The sequence below is a fragment of the Rhyacophila brunnea genome, unplaced genomic scaffold, assembly GCF_057557595.1.
Source record: "Rhyacophila brunnea isolate RB1 unplaced genomic scaffold, BYU_Rbru_1.0 scaffold_5, whole genome shotgun sequence".
NCBI classification, from domain to species: domain Eukaryota; kingdom Metazoa; phylum Arthropoda; class Insecta; order Trichoptera; family Rhyacophilidae; genus Rhyacophila; species Rhyacophila brunnea.
This window is the reverse complement of record NW_028233170.1, coordinates 39,929,667-39,951,830: the sequence shown is the minus strand read 5'-3', so window position 1 is coordinate 39,951,830 and position 22,164 is coordinate 39,929,667. Positions and strand designations below refer to the sequence as shown.

The following is a 22,164-nucleotide window of genomic DNA, read 5'->3' as shown; positions in this document are numbered from 1 at the left end:
TCAAGTTATTTCCTTACGAAAATTATAAAGAATTATGGATATATTTTTGTCAAACTTAACCTTCACTATCTTTGCCAACAGGGAAGGTCTCATTAAGTCTTGTTGGAATAAGGAGTATAAAACTCGGCCTCACGCATCGGAAATTGCAGAATTTTTAGCTACGAGCACCAGACTTCTGTCGCCACACCTCGATGTTCCGCTTTCATCGATACAAATAGAATATTCTGGAGATCTGGACATTCTGCTGCCGGGAATAAAGACCAAACATGCAATAAGCCGTATTCCAAATGGGATACAGCAAAACGTTGAGTGCGACGAAACGAAACCGCCCCAGCTGAATACTTTGCACTTCGACAACCCCAACTATCTATCGGCCGAAATCAATTCTAATGAATGTTCAAATATTGTTACACGTAAACATTCAAATAACATCGATTCTGAAAACATTACAGATGAAGAGATGACACCGTTCGTAAATTTCTAAGTCATTCCAAAATAATTGTTGTTATCTGATGTTTTATAACACGTCATTGTATTTATGTATTTGAAATTTTTGACAACATAGAATTGCCTCGCCATTGAAACTTCAGGGTATACATGCTGTATAAAGGTCTAGGAAAATGGGAATGAATGGACTTTGAGATATCAATTCATTAAACATTTTAAACCATCCAGTAGTGTGTTTAGGGACGTGGAGGCCAGATGAACTTTGAGACCCAATATGATAAAAAATAAAATAAAAACCATAAATCATATTCTTTAACTAAAAATAAGTGTTATTGTTACTAATATTATTATTTTTTTATGTACCTATAAATTCGTATCTGAGTAGTTATGTTATGGACTGTTTCGAGCCAATCTTTTGATGAATCGATTGTGTCATCTGTGTCAAAGAAAATTGTCACTGAAGCCGTCACAAAATACATAATTATGGCAAATACATAACGCAAAATGTCGCAGTTTTCAATTCAATTCAAGTCAATTGAAAACTCTAATAGAAAGTTTCAGTGAATATATTTTTAAGTAAATATCAAGTTAAATGTATAACGTTGTGTTGACAAAACAATAATATGAGAAAATGCTACAACAGATTAGACAGACAGCTGCAATATTTTGAAACAAAATATGTATAGCTTTATTCTCAATTTTAGAACGACAGATGTGATCATATAATATTGACCGCAGGACAAAAAGACAAGGCATCATAATGACATAGTTATACATATTTCTTAAAAAAATCGCTTAACTCTCAAACATAACTCAAATTCTTCATTTTTGACCTTTACACAGCAGGTATGCCCTTAATTCAACTGTTTTTAAAACAAGCGGCATATGAAGACAATTCTATTTTCAAATAATTTATTAATGCCAGGGAACAAAGACTGAAAAAAAGTTGATACATTTATGAAGTGACACATTGTGTCTCAGCAACCTGCCATAAAGTGTAAAATAAATAATTTTAATGTGTCACTAGATAGCGTTACACAATATGACTGATACAAAATAAGTCATACTAATTAATTGAATATATTCTATAATGCCGGATATAGAGTCCAATAATCAAATATCGTGGGGCTACTACCCAAAAGTTGGTAAGTCGATAATTTAGGTAATTACGTGTCTATATACAAAATATGTATGCTAGAAAAAAATTCACGATCATCCAATATATAAAACATGCACATAACTCTCAAAGAAATTATGCCTTATTTTAGAGGACGTCATGTCAAACTTCAAATTACAATTACTCCAAAACATGATATCGAGACTTATCAACTTTTGGCAGTAACCCCACGATATAATATTTGAAGTGCCTAGTTTCTATACTCCCTTATACAGTTTTCGTATAATTTTGAGTTAGGTATGTATTTATGGTTATATGATATACATTTACCGACAAAATCAAAGCAACTCAATGTGGATCGTCTTGTAGATTAATAGATTTTTACGATATTTTATAACGAATTCTGAATTTTAAAATGTAGCAAAAAATTAACCAAACGAAACAAGAAAATTTTTCTGCAGAAGAGAAACATTAAACCGAATGTAGAACAACAAAGTGATTGAGTGAATATTGACAGTTTCTGCATGTTATTTGTCCAGTAATCCAATGGTGTCCCGTCATACTGACCATAGAGTTGATAATAAAATGGCTTATTATATCTTATTTATTAATAGTGTAATAAGTAGGTTTATTAAATTACATCAATGATACAATGCATTTCTACCATGGATTGACAGTTAACGCAATAAATAAAATTACTAAAATTACTTGATTTCACAAACTAAATTTTGACATAAAAAATGAAAATATTGATGTTATACATTTTCTACATATTTTACCAATGATCAGAACCTGTTTCGTTATATTAATATTTTTGAAAAATAATAAGTAGGTACTATCGAACTGATGGAATTTGAATTTAAATAAAATTCTAATGGATTTAAGTTGTGTACTATGTATTTCAATTGATTCAATTTGTGCAACCACCCGGGTTTCGCCTTTCGACATCTTCACGGCACTATGCACACTAATAACAAATAGAGGATGTGATAAAATATAGCTGATTCTCACCATTTACCATGAATTAAGTAAAGAAGAGAGTAAAAAATCCGAAGTGTTGGAAATGCTCAAGAATATAATATAATGTTAAAAAAATTATATAAGTGGTGAGAATTTATATGCAGACCCACTGGTAATACATTCAACAAGCCAATTAAGGCAATGTCTTTACCTACAAGAAGGCACCTAGCAGAAAAATAGGAAGCTTACAATTTTAGACATTTTTTTTGATAATTTACCTTTTCAACTGTATTGTATGTAATTAATAAATATGTATCTGAAAACATTAAAAATAAAAATATTTTTTATTTTAAGTCAAAGATAAACTTACAAATTGTAAAAAAATGTGAATTTGTCAAAGGACCCCATCTTATTATTACATAATATTTTATGGACATATTTATTATTAAAATTAAGTTTATAAGTTTTCTATGCTGTACCTAAGAGATTTTTGACTAATTTATAGTTTTAATATTTTTTATATTTATTTTAAAAAACATCGCTTTTTATAAAAATATAAATGTGTACATATAGCTTGAAATTCTTTTTATTTATATTTTTTAGCAGTTTTTTTTTCAATACACATAATTTCCACAAGTCCGGAAATTTAATAAAATAAATATGACTTTTCTCCATTTATCTCAAAAATATGTAAAATCGTTTTAACAGGCTTTGAAACTTGAATCTAGGCGCTTCATTTCAAGAAATTGCGAAAATACCCACGTATCTAATATAGAAATAAACTGGTGTAAAATGTCCACAATAGTATAATTCGAAGAAAATACATAGTTTTTAATTAGTTGTAAGTTTGTAATGACGTATTCATTGCGTAATAGGTATGTTTTTAATGTCAACATTTATTTTTTAAGTTTGCATTAGAAATTTTTCGGATCATGTATATTTTTATTTAAAAAAATCTAGGTAATTCCATTTTAGAATACATAATATTATAATTATCTGAGTTATTTTAAGACAATCAATTTTAGAGGCTAATTAGTCAGTAAGAAATCTAGATGTTTTAAAATAATATAAGATATTCACAAGTGACTATTTTTTTTCTTTTACCCTGTCCTGACTAAACAAATAAAAATTTGGTTTGCAATTTGAAATGTAGGCAATTTTTTTTTTTCATTATACTGTATTTTGGCTTACTTTTTATATTTAACAAATATTATAGTTATCATTTTTCAACTGAAAATACCCTTGACGTCTGAGTTGGTATGGAGAAAAGTTTTGATCGGTGTAAGTCATAACCGATTTGAACTGCATCCATAATGTATGTGATGAAGTTGTGAAGATTATGAGGTTCAAGTTTGTTATCGTTTGAAGAAAACAGCCACTGAAGCACACGCTTTCATCATTTTTTTAATAACATAAAACTATCAATGCTGGGCATACACTTTGAATACCACTACCGTAGCTAATAACATGAAACTCCATTTTTTCAGATTTATTTGTGTTCCACTCTCTTTTTATTTTTCTTATGTTGTAAGTAAAATATTAAAATATTTTTTAAGTGAATTTGATATTGTGATTATGGGAGTATTCAGTAGATATTTGCATTATGAAGGTACTTCTGGAAATATTCGTGATTCAGGCTTGCATGACATATCACAACATAATACAATATCATAGGGATCCTGCGAAAAGTTGGTAAGTCGATAGTTTACGTATTTAGAGTTAACAACTGATTATGTGTCTATATATCAATGTATGCATGAAAAAAATTTCAAGGCCATCCGATAAGAACATGCACATAAAGCACAAAGAAATTAGCATTATGCCTGATTTTATAGGGCATATCAAACTTTCAAATTCCAATTACTCCCATAACATGATTTCGAGACTTACCAACTTTTGGCAGTAACCTTAGTTATCTACTCTCTTCTTATCATGCCATCCCCTAGCAGATGTCGGCCACAATCAGGGCAATCTTAGCCTTATCATCTGCTACCTGGAATAGTTCAGTGGAACTGCACTCGTACCAATCACGGAGGTTTTTAAGCCACGAAAAGCAGTGTCGTCCTCTGCTACGCTCACTACTGTACTACTACTGTAGTCTCCTGGTTTTGATACTACGCAGAACTTCTCGGTCCTTTCCCATTCGATTGAGAACTTCAACATCTGTCACCCGTTCAATCCAAGGAATTCTATACAGCCAAACGAAAGCTTCAACTCTCCATGGTTTAGCATTCATACTTCCAAACAGAAAAGAATTGAGAGAACATAACAAACCATACGCAGTCTCATACTTAGATTAAAGTCTCGATTTCTAGGGTGGCGTCTCATTCTGAGAAAGGCACTCCATACGATCTCAATTCTAGTTTTAATTTCCTGAGACAGATCCCATTTCTAATTGACCCAAGTTCCTGAATATTTATAATAGGTCACGCGTTCAATTGATTCGGTGTTAATAACATAACTCGTGTTGGCGTTTGGCGTCTCTATTTTTGATAATTTTGTTTTTTTGAGTTTCATTTCTAAACCATAAGAATTGCTAACCTCATTAACCCTTTCTACCAATTGATCCAAACTCTTTAAGCCATCATCAATTAGCAGTGTGTCATCGGTATACCGTATATCGTTAATAGGCTTCCCATTAACCATATTACCTGCCGATTCACTTTGCAAGGCTTCCGTGAAAATAGCTTCAGAGTACATGTTAAATAGCAGAGGTGACAATATATACCCCTGTCGTACACCGCCATGATTTTTTATCTCTCCACTGATTTCGGTTTTCGAATAATGTATTGCAATATTTTTTAAATCATAGATGGGTTTTAAAAGAAGCTCTTCGCCAAAAAATAAAATCAGGTCGAGACCCTGTATTCGCCAATAAATATTAAAACAGTAAATCACACTTCTTATTAACCAGGTGCAGCTATTACTATAATTTGTAAGTATCTATTAAATAAAGTATTTTTTGTGATTGATTTATTTGTTATTGTTGTTTATGTTTTTGATGTGAATATGAATCGGAGGATTAAAAAAAACTCATTTAGAACTTTATACAATTCTGTTTAATACTTCTGTTATATATAACCATACAGAAACAATAATTCAAATTATTTTTTTTACTATGATTTAAAAAAAGGGAAAAAATTATTATAGGAATAACATACTCGACAAACTTACACATACATTTAGGTACTTATACAATAGATTTTTTTTTTCAAATAAGAGTATCCATCTGTTAAAAAGAAAAATTTAATCAAGGTACGAGGTATAAAATTTTGAAAGTGAGATCTAGTGAGATCTAGATGGGAAACTCTCCCGAGTAGAAAAGATTTCGTAGTTTTGAATGATTTGGTAGAAAGCATTACTGTATTGAAATGTGTACCTGACTTGGATATGTTGAATATATATCAGTCAAACAAATGTGACTAAATATTAAAAAAAATTCAAATAAATAATTATTACAAATATACCTATGGCTATTTTCACTGACTTAACTGTCATGGCATTATTTAATTTGTAAAATCAATTTGTCCTAAAAACACTAAATAAGAAACACTGCCCGGTTTAATGAATATTAGGGATAAAAAAAATAGTAAGTGACTTAAGTGAGCACTCTTTAATTTGTTTATTTAAGTCTTCACAATGCATTATTATTAAGAAATATCTATTTGTATCGATCCCATCCAGTCGCAATCGAGCTGATCAAAAACATTCACCTGGCATGTACTCTTTATCTGTGTACTCGCAAATATACAAAAATATCAAATTGAACAGAATAAATTCCATTGCGATTGATTCACTAGAGCTAAGGCCAAGAGATAAGACGCACAAAATTCAGAGTGATAAGATAAATGAAGCGTCACTGAATACACTGTTTAATATTAAAACGTAGAACATTCTCGAACTTGTTAAAATATCAGGTCAATTTATACATTTTAGACTACATGCAAAAAAGGGAATGTTATATTTAAGAGAATAATTAAATTTGAACAACATATAGACATAACATTAGAAGATAATATGCATAGTAAGTGATGTATTTTAAATGAATGCGGCCAGTTACCTATAAACACCTCGACAACTTAAAATTTATATTATACGTACCTCATAACATAAAATCATTTCTTTTGGTAAAATTCAATTAAACTAGAGGTCTTTACATTTATTAATTGAGTTGACCGTTTACTTGGTGGAATTCGATTTTACAAAATGATTAATATAAACTATATTAAATCCCAGAAATAGTGTATTGGTCGAAAGAATCTTTATGAAGAACATCAGTACTGCGTGACAACCGAAATACCTTTCGATCGATAAACCAATCTGTAGAATTTAATATAATTTATAAAATCATTTTAATTGATTTTTATATTATTTGTTAAATAAAAACACTTCCCTTCAATAAATATTACTACTACACTATTCATTGTTAGTCAATAAACTATTGTCGAAAATAAAAGTTAAACTTTCTCGAGATGTTGGCCAGTTGACAGATATAGCTAATCAATATTATAATCCCCCGCAGTAAAATCACATTATACACAAATATAATATTATTCATCCTATAACGAAGTTAAGTTATCTTTGATGTCTATGAAACATACTGTACTTGTAAAGGAACCATATTCAGTCGTGACACCTGGGTATTTTTGAAAATCATTAGATTTTGAAATAAGGGACAAAGTGAGTTTTTAAAAGAAAAATAAATCTACATTTTGTTATTGTTTGAAGAAAACAGACACTTCAATAAATATTACTACTACACTATTCATTGTTAGTCAATAAACTATTGTCGAAAATAAAAGTTAAACTTTCTCGAGATGTTGGCCAGTTGACAGATATAGCTAATCAATATTATAATCCCCCGCAGTAAAATCACATTATACACAAATATAATATTATTCATCCTATAACGAAGTTAAGTTATCTTTGATGTCTATGAAACATACTGTACTTGTAAAGGAACCATATTCAGTCGTGACACCTGGGTATTTTTGAAAATCAGGCAAACGTTCGGCGGGTGAGCGAGGCATGTATGAATGACTAAAATCAGTTTTTCGCATTTGTATGCTACACCCGCACTATAACATATATAATCACCTGTTTTCGAAAACATACATATTGTGCCAGGACTATTGACTGTAATATATTATGTAGCTCCTCTACTGATTTATTCAAAATTATTCAATTATTTATCGGTGGGCAAATTTTTTTTTCTTCTCATAAACGGTACCGAAATGCGCGATACAGTTACATTAATATTTATAAAATTGAAGCACGCACTCCATGTTCAATCTGCTACGTCATATTTACTTACACAAATATATGGAGTAATCAACTTACTTAAATTTATAATTAATGAAAATAAATTTTAATAATTGAAAATAAGTCCACAGACGACGTAACCCGTCTTAAATTAAGCGCTCCGCTTCTTCCTTTCCTTCTCTTCGTGTTGTAAAACTTCATCAAAATTAACAATGTCCAATTCCTGGAGGAACTTTCCGGCGAATTGCGTAAATTTAAACGGCGGACCGCTATCTGTCGACCGTTTGACCACTGGAAAACCAAAAGAAAAATATTATTTAAAAATATCTTTTTCGACATGCATTTGGGTTGTCCAAATGTTCCTTTTTCCCCATCATTTTTCAAAGTATGCCGAGGTCAATCTCAGAAAATAATGCAATAAAGCAGTAGGTTTCAAATTTTCTAGTTTCACAGAGCCCAATTGAAAATTATCCACTAAGAAGACATTCACAATTTCAATTGAAAATTATCCCTCGAGAATCAAGACCTTTTCTAAAGTTATTCAATGTACCAATCGAAATTTCACAGTCTCGATCTATGAACTGCATTATTTCAGTTATAATATTTTAAAAAATCCCGACATTAGATTTTGAAATAAGGGACAAAGTGAGTTTTTAAAAGAAAAATAAATCTACATTTTGTTATTGTTTGAAGAAAACAGACACTGCAGCATATAAATCTAGAGAACATTAGCACATGGAATTAAAATTGTCTGATATTATTGTTTTTTTTTCTGTTCTGCCGGCAGCGCCCCTGGGTATTGCTTCCGGCGCTATTTCACATTTTGAATGTATGGTAAAGGATACTGTCAATTGTATGAATGAGAAATACTTCTCAAAGAAATGTGTATCGAAAAATGTTAGGGTTTGATGACAGAAAACATTGCTGCGAGTAAAGCAAATGCATTGCGTAGAAAAAATGTGGGCATATTGAATGTAAAATTATACAATTGTCAGAAATTTCACTAATATAGGCCATACTTTTGACTCTGACACCAAATATCAGGCCAAATTGTAGCTCTGCTCGTGCTTGGGAAAGGAAGCCATTGAAATAGACCGGAACCACAAGAATTACGGTGATGTTTAAAAACTTCACTTCCCGGAAGCGATGATGTGTCTTTTTCTAAACATTTCATCGACTGCAGTTTCTATTTCTCGAGCCTCTTGGAGTCTGTCTTTCATCCTTGAAACGTTTCACAAGTGTTAATAAAACGGGTATCAATGTCTAATATGTATAGTTTATGCATGTTTGCATTTTATGACACACACATTTCTTTGAGCACTTCATACTTGCATTAATACACCTAACAGTACACTTTACCATTATTATTTCTTAATAAAGGCATCAGCGAAGATATCAAGGAAAGAAAAGAGAAAAAAATCACACGTCTCTAGCAGACATTAAAATTCTTAGCATTGACTAAATAAAACAATCCGTGAAATACGTTACCATCGTGAGTAGTCATTTCTAATCTGTAGGTGGGAATATTTTGGCACTCCCTGGTGATGTAAACACCAATATCCGAAAAGTCTTCGACAGCTGGTAACACCACCCGCATTTTTTGTTTGACAATGTCCATGTTGACATCGTAATGGCCACTCCACATTTTATTGATTAAGTCTAAAAGTGATTTTGGGGGCAGTACAGCAGTTCTGTCCAATGGCATGACGAAGCAACGCCCAGACGTAGGATCTATAATACCTACAATCAAATACACAATATATTTTGTAGACAATAATATCAATGATGACAATAATTATTACCGAATGTATTGAGTATATATATCGTCGGTATTTTGTAAAAAGGGCGAATCAACCATTTTGGCGATATTGAGATTTTAATGAAAAAATAATATGTACCTCACTAACTTTGTGTAAAAACGGCGAATTTGTATCTCCACAGGAAAGTACTTAAAAACGATAATCGTAAGAGCGAATATCCAATTAGTGCTACCGATAAAAAGCGAATGTGACATATTGAGCCTTTTAAAATATTATATTATAAACCCTATTATAAAGAGAGTATTCTTTCTAAGCTTTATTATAAACCTGTTAGACATTTATAATCATCCACAGGTAATTAATAAATAAATGTCAAAAGTTAAAAATCCTCCTGTAGGTAAAATAGCATTTTGGTTAATTCGCCCTTTTTACAAAACACCGATGATAAATATTATCTACTTATATTATTATCCTACAGCTTTTCCCGTTCTGGAAAGCGATTGTGTGCCTTATTTTGTCATGTCCGATAGGTCCAAAAAAAACTTTCCGGTATTAATATATTTTAAGTGATCCTTACATGATAATTTTCTAAGATGAGACAACACAAGGAATCATATTGACATATACATTTTTCCTGCAAAATCCTCGCAAAGATACTGGGCCCTTAAGAATCATACATACAGAAAGAGACAAGAAAATAAGAAAATAAAACTTGATTCTTTTTTCAAAACAGGATTACTGAAAGCAAGCGCATCGACATAGAATACCAACGTCATTCTACAACGGGTATGTGTGTATATATCATCTACTGATATTAAGCACACTTTTCAATGAAACACCACAATAAGATGAAATGACATGTGGTTTTGTAGCATGTGACATACTTTACTTAGGAGTTCTATACATATACTTACAGTATATAAACAAATATAAAGCTACATGCGATCGCGTCTAAATGTAATCAAAATTATCAAGCCCGACCACATATGTTGCATAATAGAAGATGGTGTCTTCTGTGGTGTTTTTCCTATCAAAATCGCTGGAGCATTTCTTTTTACTGCAACCTTCCAAACTTCTGAAACACTCTATTCAGTTTGTAAGAAATTTAGTTGAACGCATTATTTATGCTTCACTTTCATATTATGTTTACGTTTCATCTCTATAGAAAAAGATTTTCTTCATTATCTTCGAGCCAGATCTGCCTTACATTACCTTAAAGGTGAGCAATCTTTGAAGAGCTCTTATAAATAAGAATATTCACATAATGACACAGTGAGCGTAATTTTAGGTACGATTAAAAGTAATACAATACACTCTCAGTAATCCGCCGCTCGTTTTATTCGACAACTACTATAATCCGCCGTTATTTTTACTAGTTGAAAGCAGAAAATCGAACTCTATATTCCGCCGGTATTCGATTGTCAAATTCAGTAGTTCACTGCGTACAAGACAAGTACACAACGCAGATCAGACGGGTTTATTTTGGAAACTTCTTCGTAATACGTACGTTCATCACGAAGTAATTAATGTACCAGTGAGGAAAGTGCCTAAGGACCGCATCACAATCATGCCGTTCTCCAATGCAACCGGGACATACAAACTGAAGCTTTTGGTCATAGGTAAAGCCAGGAATCCTAAGCCATTCAAGTAGGTATATCTGCCCCACTGAGCAACTGGTTGTGTCAAGTGATTTACTGTTTAATATTTAGTTAATAAACATAGTTTATAAATATGTATAATTTAGTAAATACATACCTACTTGATTTTGATTATAAATAAAACCGTAATTCGCTAGTACAAATTTCTCAAAAAAATTATTTGTACGAAATACCTGTTTTGTACATTGTATGTATGTTGTATTTATGCACTATAATCCGCCGCTTTCACTAATTGGAGAGTACTGTATTATGTTACCTGTCCTGTTTGCATTGAAGTCGTGTATAAATCTAGCCGGTCTGCTGTCTTCAAAATCTGGAACATCAATTTTTTCATATCGGTCATCGTCCAGCCCGATTTCAAAGTGTTCTTTGATATAATTTGAAATTTCTTCATCCGGATCATTATTTCTTATTCTCTCATTCTTCATCAAACTGGCGAAAAAGGCTTTGGCAGTCTGCACACCATCATCATACATCTGTTGGTCTGTCATGGGTTTAGCCTGTCAAAAATTTTATGTTTTTAATTTTCTCATGGAAATGGTTGTGTTAAAAATCCATAATGTACAAAGACCAATAAGAATTAGGCATTTTATTATTCAAAAAATGGGCAAGATTACCAATTTGAAGATAAGTCTAAAGATACTGATTATAAGCTATGTCTTTGACCATTCAAATGTGATAAACATTCTACGAATAATGTTTGCTTTATAATAATTATTGACCTAAGAATAAGGTAGTATTTTTTTGAAATACGCCATTTCTATTGGTATTTCCCAGTGGTTAGGCTACAACATACAGCTGTAGCCATAAATTGACAAACTCTAACTGAAGTAGGGAGTAAGATCATGTTAACGCGCGTGTTTGAACATGTACCGAACCGAAAAAAGAAAATGGTTTTTTTTAATTCTCGAGAATTCTCTTCTGGAAATCCCGAATCTCTAGAATTCAAAATTTCATCATTCCGGGAAATCCCGAATCTCGAGATTGAGATTTTCTCGGAAAATACCCAACTCTACATGCGTGTATACTCTTTCAATATTGTCGGCGAAAACACCAATTAGGTAGGTACTTAGACACTTAACTAGTATCTTAAGCGTAATCCGATTCCGGCAGCATCCTGTCTGGTCAGATTTTATTGCTTAGGGTCGAAATGTTTTTAAACAATCGACACATTAACAGTTTTAAGAAAATTTTTGACCATATTTTAGCTCGGTACCTATAACCGATAAGTAGCTCGTTATATAGTTAATAAACATAAATGTATGGAGAAAATGATAAACTAAAATGTCAATGAATGTTTCCTCGTTACATCCGAGATCTATATCCGTGATCGTAATAACCGAGCTCGACTGTACTATATTTTTCTGTCATGTTAACAAAAGATGGCAGCACTGATTCTTTCTCTCATTGACACAATTTCTAAATAGTTGCGGCAAAAAGAGATACTAAAGTTGTAATTATATTGAGATGCATGTCGTATACCCTCACGCTGTCACGGCGACAAATTTAGTTTATGGTTTCGTCATTTTGCAGAATATTTTGAACGATCACCATCCTTGTAAATGTGAGTGCCAACTCTAATACAGTAGTATTTTGAATTATTATTCATTATTCATTCTATTTTTTATTAATTTTACCAGTTTCTAGGTGTGCTTACGTTAAAATTACTTGCGATATTACATCCATGGATAATATTTTGAACAGAACCCAACCTGCAGACCATAGATAATAGAAAACATTCTTATAGAAAATATATAGTACCAACCGCTAAAAACAAAAAAACGCGATTTTGACATGAGTCGAAAATGTATAGGCATGTCGAAAATGATAAAAACGTTCATTGAGTCATGCAGGTGTCAACGCAGTGCGGTACAATGTGAGGTGACCTCATTGTTGTTTTGGTGATTTCGACAGATTTTCCTAACTGACAATGTTCGTTTAAAGGTTTAAAATATGCTACAGGATAGAAGCATCAATGTGGTAACATTTTAAACATCAAGAAAAATGACACTACACACTTTTTTCCCATGGCGGTAGCTTACTGTGACGTCACGTGATAGTACACGATGTGCAGCATAATATAATCACAACTTTATTGTGTTTCACATCCCTTCAAGCTAAAAATGTGAGGACTAAAATAGAATAACGTGATGACATACTTTTTACAAAATTTCTGTGCGCATGGAAACATTTGTGGGGACAAATTTCCCGCACTTATGTGAACATCTCAGTCGCAGACAACTAGATCTGACACTTCTGATGTTTAAAGTTCTTCATTTCACAGAAACCTATTTAAAAAGTTCCTTTCAGAATCAGATCCGAGACCTATTTATTTTTTGAACCGTGTCAAAACACACATTGTAAAATAACATGTGAATTTGCTAGACCTGGATTCAAGCCTGAGAATCAAAACTGAAGAAACGGTCGCTTTACCACTCGGCCATCGCAGGCGCCTTTAGCTATTACTTACTCCTACCTTATTACTATGCATGACTGTCTGTGGTTTTGGTAGATTTTGTTCGTTTTTCAATAGCAGACCGAACGATAGGATTATCGAGGGATATTTATAGATTGGCATATTCATTGGAAAACATATTCAGTTGTGTTCTTGATATAATTTTATCTTATGGCTTTTGTTTTAGTTTTCTGTGGTTGGGTTTTAATTTATACAAAATTATTGTATGTCGTTTTCCTCCCATTCTTTTATTTATTTATCTGTGGTAAGCTGTGTAAGTAATATATATGAGAAATACTATGGTCCAATGGCGTACAACTGATATCGACAGAGGGCTTGCTGTGTAAGGCATACCAAGAATTGTCAACAAGGCAAAATCTGTAATGAAATGTGACAATAGAAGGAAGAAGGGGGGGGTCAAAAAATAACCAAAATCGTGTGACGCCATTGATGGATGGAACCTGACATGTTATGCCATCAATAAACTTGATAAAATAACAGAAAATTATATGTTTAACAATATATATTACCTGAGGTTCCCCATAACGAATCTGACACCAACCATTGTAGCGAGCAGGTTCTCGACCGTACTCATCGTAAAGGTAGAGACCTCCCATGGACCCGAAGACCAGCACGGCCATCGCAGCCGCGAACAGACCCACAGTCCCGCAGAATGAAAAACCGCACAGCCCCTTTGGTTGGATTAAGTCTTCATCTTCAACCGAGGGATCCAATATGTCAACCTGCCAAAAAAATTAAATTAAGTTGACCATTCTGAGATTCCTTTTATTGAATTCTTTCATCTTGTCAGTTCAACAGAATATTTACTTACAAGACTACTCAAAGTGCTCAACTGCATTACCCCGTTTAGATGTGCATGGATTTAGTGCTGACAGTAAGGATTACCGCGGCCATAAAAAGGAAATACATGCGTAAACAAGATTACCGTGTAAGTTGCAAGATTGCATGCATGGATCAAAAAAGTTCAGCCGCTTTTGAATTTACATGCGATTTTTGGAAATTGTGCGATATCTGCGACTGCGCAGTAGAACAATATTGGCAAATCTGCTGGAAAAAATATGAACTAAATTACGTTTAATTTACACACTATTGACCATGCACGTGTACAGGCGCTATAATGCTCTACTAGCAAATTGCATTTAAACCGGTGCATATCAGAGGAGGGGCAATAACTGTAGGCCTTATTATATAAGAGGCTTCAATTTTTAATTCTGTTACATAAATATAAATACATAACTTGTTCTCAGTGCATATAACAGATTTTATTTTGAATGCATTATTTTAATTACCGTGCTTCAAATTCTGTTGAACCATACCTAGGAATGTAGTTGAAAGACTGTACATTTAAATATTTAGAGTACTTAAAGGGATTAAAAACTCGAGTGTGCGATTGAACCGGAAATGTTGAATCTTCCAGCAGGTGGAGTCTTCTACGGTTTCCCTATCAAAATCGCTGAAACAAGTTCCGGACTGTCAAAGTGCTATTTTTTACGCAACAATGAGTAGCTTGATCGCTCCTCAGAATTTGTTTGAAAATTAGTACAGTCCTTTTTTTTGCGTCACCTTCATAACATGTTTAGACTTTATCTATTCTATATAGACAAAGGTTCAATATTATTGCGCATGGTCTCAACAAAATGGTGACGATAAACATCAATTTATTCGCAATTATAGCGTTCGTTAAATATTTTAAATAAACAAATGCTATTGAATACCGTGAATAAAAACTAGCATATTATGATTTCTTCCTCGCAGTTTTGATTTCAAAGCACAGGAGGGCTGAAATATGCCGATTGCAAGACCCTGGTCATAACCCATTTTTTTGAACCTGTAAACTGATTTACAATGCATTACGGAGCCCAACTATCAGTCAGCATGTAAACATTTTATAAGGAATGCTCCACCGAACGTGAACTAGATTTGAATAGTATATAAATAATCCATTTAAAGGGGGATTTGGGCAAATATCGAATTGTCATGACTGTAATATGAACCGAGGATTGTAAGAAATAAAATATTTTTAAAATTGGGGAAGAAAATCTTAAATCACTGTGGAGGAACCAGTACTCACTTTGAAAATTTGAATGTATGAGTGTCCTACGAAAATGAACCACGCATTATAGATGTGCAATAGTGTGTGTAATACACCAATATTAAATGAGCGTCAATGCATAAACTGAGAGCAGTTAGTCAGTATCCGACGTATGACGTATTCTTGACATGTGTTTAAATTTATCCCGTATTCTTCTATTGCTTCTCCTTACCCGTTAGGTATTTCAGTTCATTATATCTGAATTCCCTACATATTCCCTTCTTCTAACACACATTTATCTAATCTTTTCTTGGAACTCAAATATAATGCAGATTTATTAATCAATTGAACCGGCGTGTACAAGGTAGAACTCCATTATAATGGTTTTGAAACGTTCTGTTATATTATATTCGAGACAGTATGGTATGTATTATAATTTTGTTGTAATGTCAGTTTCAAATACCTACACTCTTCTATTAATAGAATTAAAAAAGAGCTGATGATATCCTGTAAGTGATAACAATAAGCGCTGTTGCCAATAATGAATCACAAAATATTACCCACAAAATGTATTCACACACATGTTTTTTATTATCCTGTAATTCATACCACAATACCATCCTAATGAAATAAATTGCAAAAGTCATTTTGCCAATGCATTTATCAGTGAGTGATATGTTATATATTATTATTTATGTCAAACAATGAATGTATTGCAAATATGTTGCTGAGAGTTTCAATTTAAGAAATGGTCTACAGCTATTAGGACATCATATTGTCATAATATTCAGATTAAATCAATAGAAAATGTACCTCTAAATAGCCGAATTTGATGTTCAGATACAAATAACATAATGAGCATTGAAAATAGAGAGCTACTATGATTAATAGTCATCTGCTGTTTATAGACATAAATTGTCGACTAGATTACCTAAACCAGGACTCATCAACCTTTTTATTGCCAGGAAATGAAACAAACGCTTAAAACACAGAAAAACCCCAATTAGTCATGAAGATTTCTTATTCAACAGACAGTTCAGTTGAACAACAAAAATCGCCACAGCATTTGGGTGAATTTCATGAACACGTAACAGACTTCCGATTCAACATGCAATTTTTTTTTACCGTGTTCAATACCTACCAAGAAGATTATAGGGGCCTCCAACGGGTGGACGTTGTACGTTGTATCAACATGTGATTGTTTTTATGAGAAATATATCGTCGGTCCCTATTAAAAAAGTCGGATCTGAAATTTTGTCATTTTCGGATTATTACGTAAAAGTTATTTAAACACTTTAAACATTTATACCACAATCACAGTTTTTTTTGTTTGTTTGAAAAATTCCGAGATACTCAAGTTAAAAATGACGGATCTACCGACAGTGTCCGAATAACAATGTCGGTTCTTACCAACCGACATTGTTGGCTGGGCGTGGGTGAGCAAGATGCGTCGGATCTGACAGTTGCTGCTATGTTCACCGGACAGACGGATGTTTTTATAAACGTTTAGAAAAGTTTCTATAACCCGTATTTTTATTCATTATGGCAAGCAATAGGTCACAAAGGATATTTCATGAAACATCTTTGATTGCTCGTACTGAAAAATAGCATTTTGCAGATCCGACTTTTTTAATAGGGACCGACGATATTTTAGTTAATTATTCAACCTATTAGGTGCATACTATAGGTCCAAAAACACTAAAAAAGATCTTGTGAATTTTCACCAGACCCTGGACACATGATATTATATACTACAACACTGAATAATGGATTATCCAAGATGGCAATTGATTTGAGATTTAAAAAGTTGCAGTTTTACTGATAAGGTTGTTTCTTAAGCCCGAATACGGCCATCGCAGCTGTTATTAACAAAGCCGCATTCTGGACATCCAATTTTGGGCAAGTTTTTAGAGCACAACTGGCCGTAAATCACGAATAACACGGCTGGTTGGCTTCCAAGGCGTCAATTGTGGCTGGTTCATCAGCATAAACCAGTGACTTCACATAGCCCCACAGGAAATAATGCATCTGTGTCAAATCGCACGATCTTGGAGACCAACTAATTGAAAAGCCTATTTCTCGAAATCAACTTATTGCCAAATTTTGATTTAATTTTCATTTCATTACGGTCGCCATATGCCACTTATCCTGTTGAGAAAACAACTAGTCCGGATCAATGTTATCCATATTTAAAAAAAAATCATTGATCGTGGTCCGGAAACGATCTCCATTGACCGTAAAACGAGCTCTGGCCTCATTTTTTAAGAAAAAAGATCAGACGATGCCGCCATCATGTAAACCGTACGAATCGGTGTGTTTTTATGGATGTAATTGAGTATGTAGTCTCTTCTGGATTGGTCAGTATATATGCTGCAATTTTGCTTATTAACAAACCTGTTAAAGCAAAAATAAGCTTCGTCACTGAATGCAATTTTGCAGTAAAAGAACGTCTTTGATTTTCAAAGTAAGTTTGGATAGTTTGGCAGTTCAAGCGTGACTCTAATTATGATGATTTGACAGACAATACTGATCATAAATGTCAAAAAAACTAAAAAAAAACACCCATTATTTATGACTGAAAAATTTAACTACATAATTCCGTTCAGAATCGAAGTCGAGAGCTTTTATTTTTTATCTCTCTCAAGCGAAAATTTTATTCACTTGCGAACACAACATCCAGGATCAAATTCGAAAGCTTTCATTTTAACTCACGGCTAGAAAATTGTTTCTTTGTTAAGATCTGTCAAGAAAATCATTGACTTGTTGGCAACGTTGTTGGTCGACACCATTTTTACCGAGAAATCATATTTTCATGAGAAACTCGTTTTTTCTTTTTAATTTCGGTTGCGGTCGGTAACTTAGCCAATCATATGGACAGCATAATTATGTGAAGAGAACTTCACGCCCGCAGTAAGACGCCGCAAATTTTTTATATGATTATGATGATAATACGTATGATTAGCTTCATTATTTTTGTTATATATACACTAGAATCATTTTTTATTTTTATAATTTCCTTGTGCTCTCTCTCCCCGGCACTTTGCATTAGAAAGTAACTTCTTTAAACTCAGTCAGAGCTCACTTTGAACGTAGCAACATTAGTCCTGGGTATCTTCTCCTAGGGCATTCCCGGCCTAAAACTGAACTAGATGCTTCACATCGCCAATGTAACCTCTAACCATAACCTCTAGTTACATGCATGTCTTGTGTTGTGCAGTGTAGTTCGTATTTTTCTGGCATAATAGTGACGATTGTTCTACGCATGCAGTGTTGCAACTTGCACATCAATAAGTGTTTACATTTGCATTTTATCGTAATATGTACTGCCAGCAGTAAATCCATGCACTGGTAAACAGGTTATAACGCACTAGCATCAAAAAGCCAGTTTTGATAATATGTAAACTATTTGAATATAAATTCATCTCTAGATGGCATTGAGTGGGTCTATTCTATACTTATCGACCGCTAAAGTGATAAATATTATCAAACTTAGGGTAGGTTTGTATCAAAGTATTAGCACTCATTGTTACAATAACAATAAGTTGGTTGTAATTGTTGCAATAAGTGCTATATTTTACCAGCAGCAAGAGAGGTAATGTTAAAATATAGCACATATTGCAACAATTACAACCAACTTATTATAATTGTTACAATAAGTTCTAATACTTTGATAGAAAGCTACCCTAAGTTTGATAATATTTATCACTTTAGCGGTCGATAAGTATAGAATAGACCCACGGAATACCTATCACTACCCACTGTAATAATGAATGATGATGTTCCATGACAGTTTATGAAATTATAAATTCATCGACTATCAAAAATAGCTTTAAAAACATGTTAGAAAAATGGGTAATTTTATAGTCCTCTATATCGTTTTTGTGATCAAGGGCTTTTGAGATGAAAAACCAAACCAAAACCTAACACAACCTACTGAACCCAAAAATAAAATAGATTGAAGATATTAGGTTTTAGTTTAGTTTTTGGTCTCAAAACACGATGACAACAAAATGACGATATGGAGTACTATATTACAAAAAAGCATTTAGAGCAGTGGTAGGAAATACGGGGAAGACTTATTATCATTAGCATTGGATCAATTCTGGTTGATGATCATATTCAATCACATTAGTTGATTATATTATTTTCTGAAATCTGAAGCATTCAACATCCAAAGTCTGATATTTTGTGTAAACGGTGAACATATTGACATAATTTAATTTGTCAAAAACAAAGAATGATGTAAGTACAGATAATATACAGATGTGGGGCAATCCTACTATCAGATAGAAGAAGAATTGAATACAAGCTACATTAGTATATAAATATAATATATTTTTTAAATTATGACACCACCACCCACTTTTTGAAATAAATAATAATAGGTATACAATTGTGCAATAGCAGTCAAAAAATAATTTCGCGAATACTTATCTGCATATAATAATATTATAATCTGTGAAATTATACGTATCGCGATATTATAATCGCACATAGGCGCATTAATTATTTGTTTATTCTATACATACACACATTAATGTCATTATTATCTATTGGTGAATGTAATAAAAAATCTTGTCTCGTATCAGCGTATGAACGATGATGTGATGCTATGAGTACATTAGTACAGATAAAACTATGCTTATTTAACAGAATAGATACTGGACATCTTATCTAAGTTGAGAGTACGAGGGTTTCCAAGGACTGTACAAATTCAGTAGACATGAAAAACAACAAAGACACTGTTCAAAGATACGTACGGAATGTTCATCTTCCGCCACGAGCAAAATCTCCGCCTTGTCAGGTTGTTTCTCCGTAAATTTCTTAGTGATTATCGTCATTTTGTAAAATCCACTGCAGCTATTCTATTCAATAGTCAATACGCATTAAATAGTATCAACCCAAAAACAACAAGAAATACTAAACGACAAACGTAGCAGCAAATTCTGACTTTGACTGCACAGTGTTGCCAGGTAAAATTTTCAAAATGCCGTAGATTAAAAAAAATACGGAAATCAACAACTTTACTTGTGTAATCATTAATTAAATTATGATTTTGCTACAATCTGACAAGTGTATTATAATAAATCATGCAAATATGGTCTTGAACTTGAGTCCGAAATAATTAATTGTTCATCTACTGAATCGACTAAAATTGTAGAGAAGTATGGCAGCACCTATTATAATTTTCAGTGTTGCAAACTGTATTATTTATTTCTTCTAGTTTTCAACACAATTTTATTCTAGAAAATAGAATAGGTAGGTACCTACATAGAATTCGTAGGTAGGTAATCAAACAGTAATCCTAAAGTGTACCGTAGAACGAGGCGAAACTCTGCCATTACACACCTTCCTACATAAAATAAATAGGTAAATTCCTATCCTATCCAAAACCAAATACAAAATTTACAAGCTATCTACCTACCTAGATCGTCATAGCGTTTAACATAAATATTTGAACAAGTTTTTGCTTCTCCTTATTGTATCATTTAAAAAAAGTTTTACGTACAATAACTAAAGGCCCTTTATCAAAGCCTCAAATCACCACCAGACTTGCAGACCCATTAGTCTATGTGCAGACCCAACCAGATTCAACGATCGGCGTGAGCAATCGTCGACTTCGAATAACTTTAGACGTCCATTCAGTCGAGGTTTTCGTTTTGATCCGATCAGTTTTGAAATGACGTTTTATTTAGACAACCAGTTTAGTTGTCCGTTCAGTCAACTAATTACTAAACAATCAAAAAAATGTTCTTTGCTATAAATAATCTATGGTACTTATACAATAATAAATGGGTGGGAATTAATCACACATTGCAATAATCAAAATTCACAAAAAAAAATAACTTTAACATTTAGAAAATAGTTTTCACATATATTAAATGATTTCACAAATAAATAGATGAAATAACATAAAATAATTTGTTTCACAAAACAAAAATCATATATCACTCATTGTAAATATAAATTCACTCAATTTTGACAACTGCACACATTTTTGTAAAATAGTTTTCACCGATAAATAATATATCGCACAAAAAAGGTAGAAATTCACAAATGTCAAACTAATAATTGTAGCGGCAATACAATTTATTAGAAGGCAATCGCAAAAATGATGCTTAGGTGTCAATATAATTATTGTTTAACGCAGTAATATAAATAATAGGTGTAGCTGTAGTATAGTAGCGATCAAATATCTATTGTTTAATATATCAAATTATTCTGCAATAATATATTCCCAGCGAATCAATTTCCAGTAAACAAATCTTAGCTAGATCAGCAAGTTGATTGGCAATATTAGATACGGTATATTATTACATCATATCACAGCACATTATATCATTACGGTGTATTAGCCGAATAATCATTTTTCATGGTATCATATTTTTTTACGACGGTAATAATAAATAATATTTCATAAGCTACTTGATTTAAAACGCTGACTCTATAAT

The 22,164-nt window shown here is 32.5% G+C and overlaps 2 protein-coding genes across 2 annotated transcripts in view; one reads left to right on the top strand and one right to left on the bottom strand.

The window, feature by feature from the left end:
• LOC147066424 (uncharacterized) overlaps positions 1 to 2,299 on the top strand; it is a 49,384-nt gene extending 47,085 nt beyond the window's left edge. The window contains exon 9 of the mRNA XM_085955217.1: positions 82 to 2,299. Coding sequence (XP_085811343.1) covers positions 82 to 484 — 403 coding nt within the window. The 3' untranslated portion in view covers positions 485 to 2,299. The remainder of the gene's footprint in view (positions 1 to 81) is intronic.
• A 4,873-nt stretch (positions 2,300 to 7,172) lies between these two features.
• Positions 7,173 to 20,672, bottom strand: LOC147066423 (integral membrane protein 2B). The gene is made up of 5 exons (XM_085955224.1): positions 20,473 to 20,672; positions 14,190 to 14,402; positions 11,461 to 11,704; positions 9,275 to 9,526; positions 7,173 to 8,077 (listed from the first exon to the last, which is right to left on the bottom strand). The coding sequence occupies exons 1-5, from the start codon at positions 20,551 to 20,553 to the stop codon at positions 7,938 to 7,940; spliced, it is 930 nt and encodes a 309-aa protein (XP_085811350.1). The 5' UTR covers positions 20,554 to 20,672; the 3' UTR covers positions 7,173 to 7,937.
• Between the last annotated feature and the right edge of the window lie 1,492 nt (positions 20,673 to 22,164).

What these genes read in the sequence shown, in the direction of transcription:
- LOC147066423 (XM_085955224.1), bottom strand. Translation starts at nt 20,553, where the DNA reads ATGACGATAATCACTAAGAAATTTACGGAGAAACAACCTGACAAGGCG. An exon ending in TGGCGGAAGATGAACATTCC is followed by an intron (nt 14,403 to 20,472) that starts GTACGTATCTTT and finishes TTTTTTTGGCAG; the next exon opens with GTTGACATATTGGATCCCTC. An exon ending in TTCGTTATGGGGAACCTCAG is followed by an intron (nt 11,705 to 14,189) that starts GTAATATATATT and finishes AATTTTTGACAG; the next exon opens with GCTAAACCCATGACAGACCA.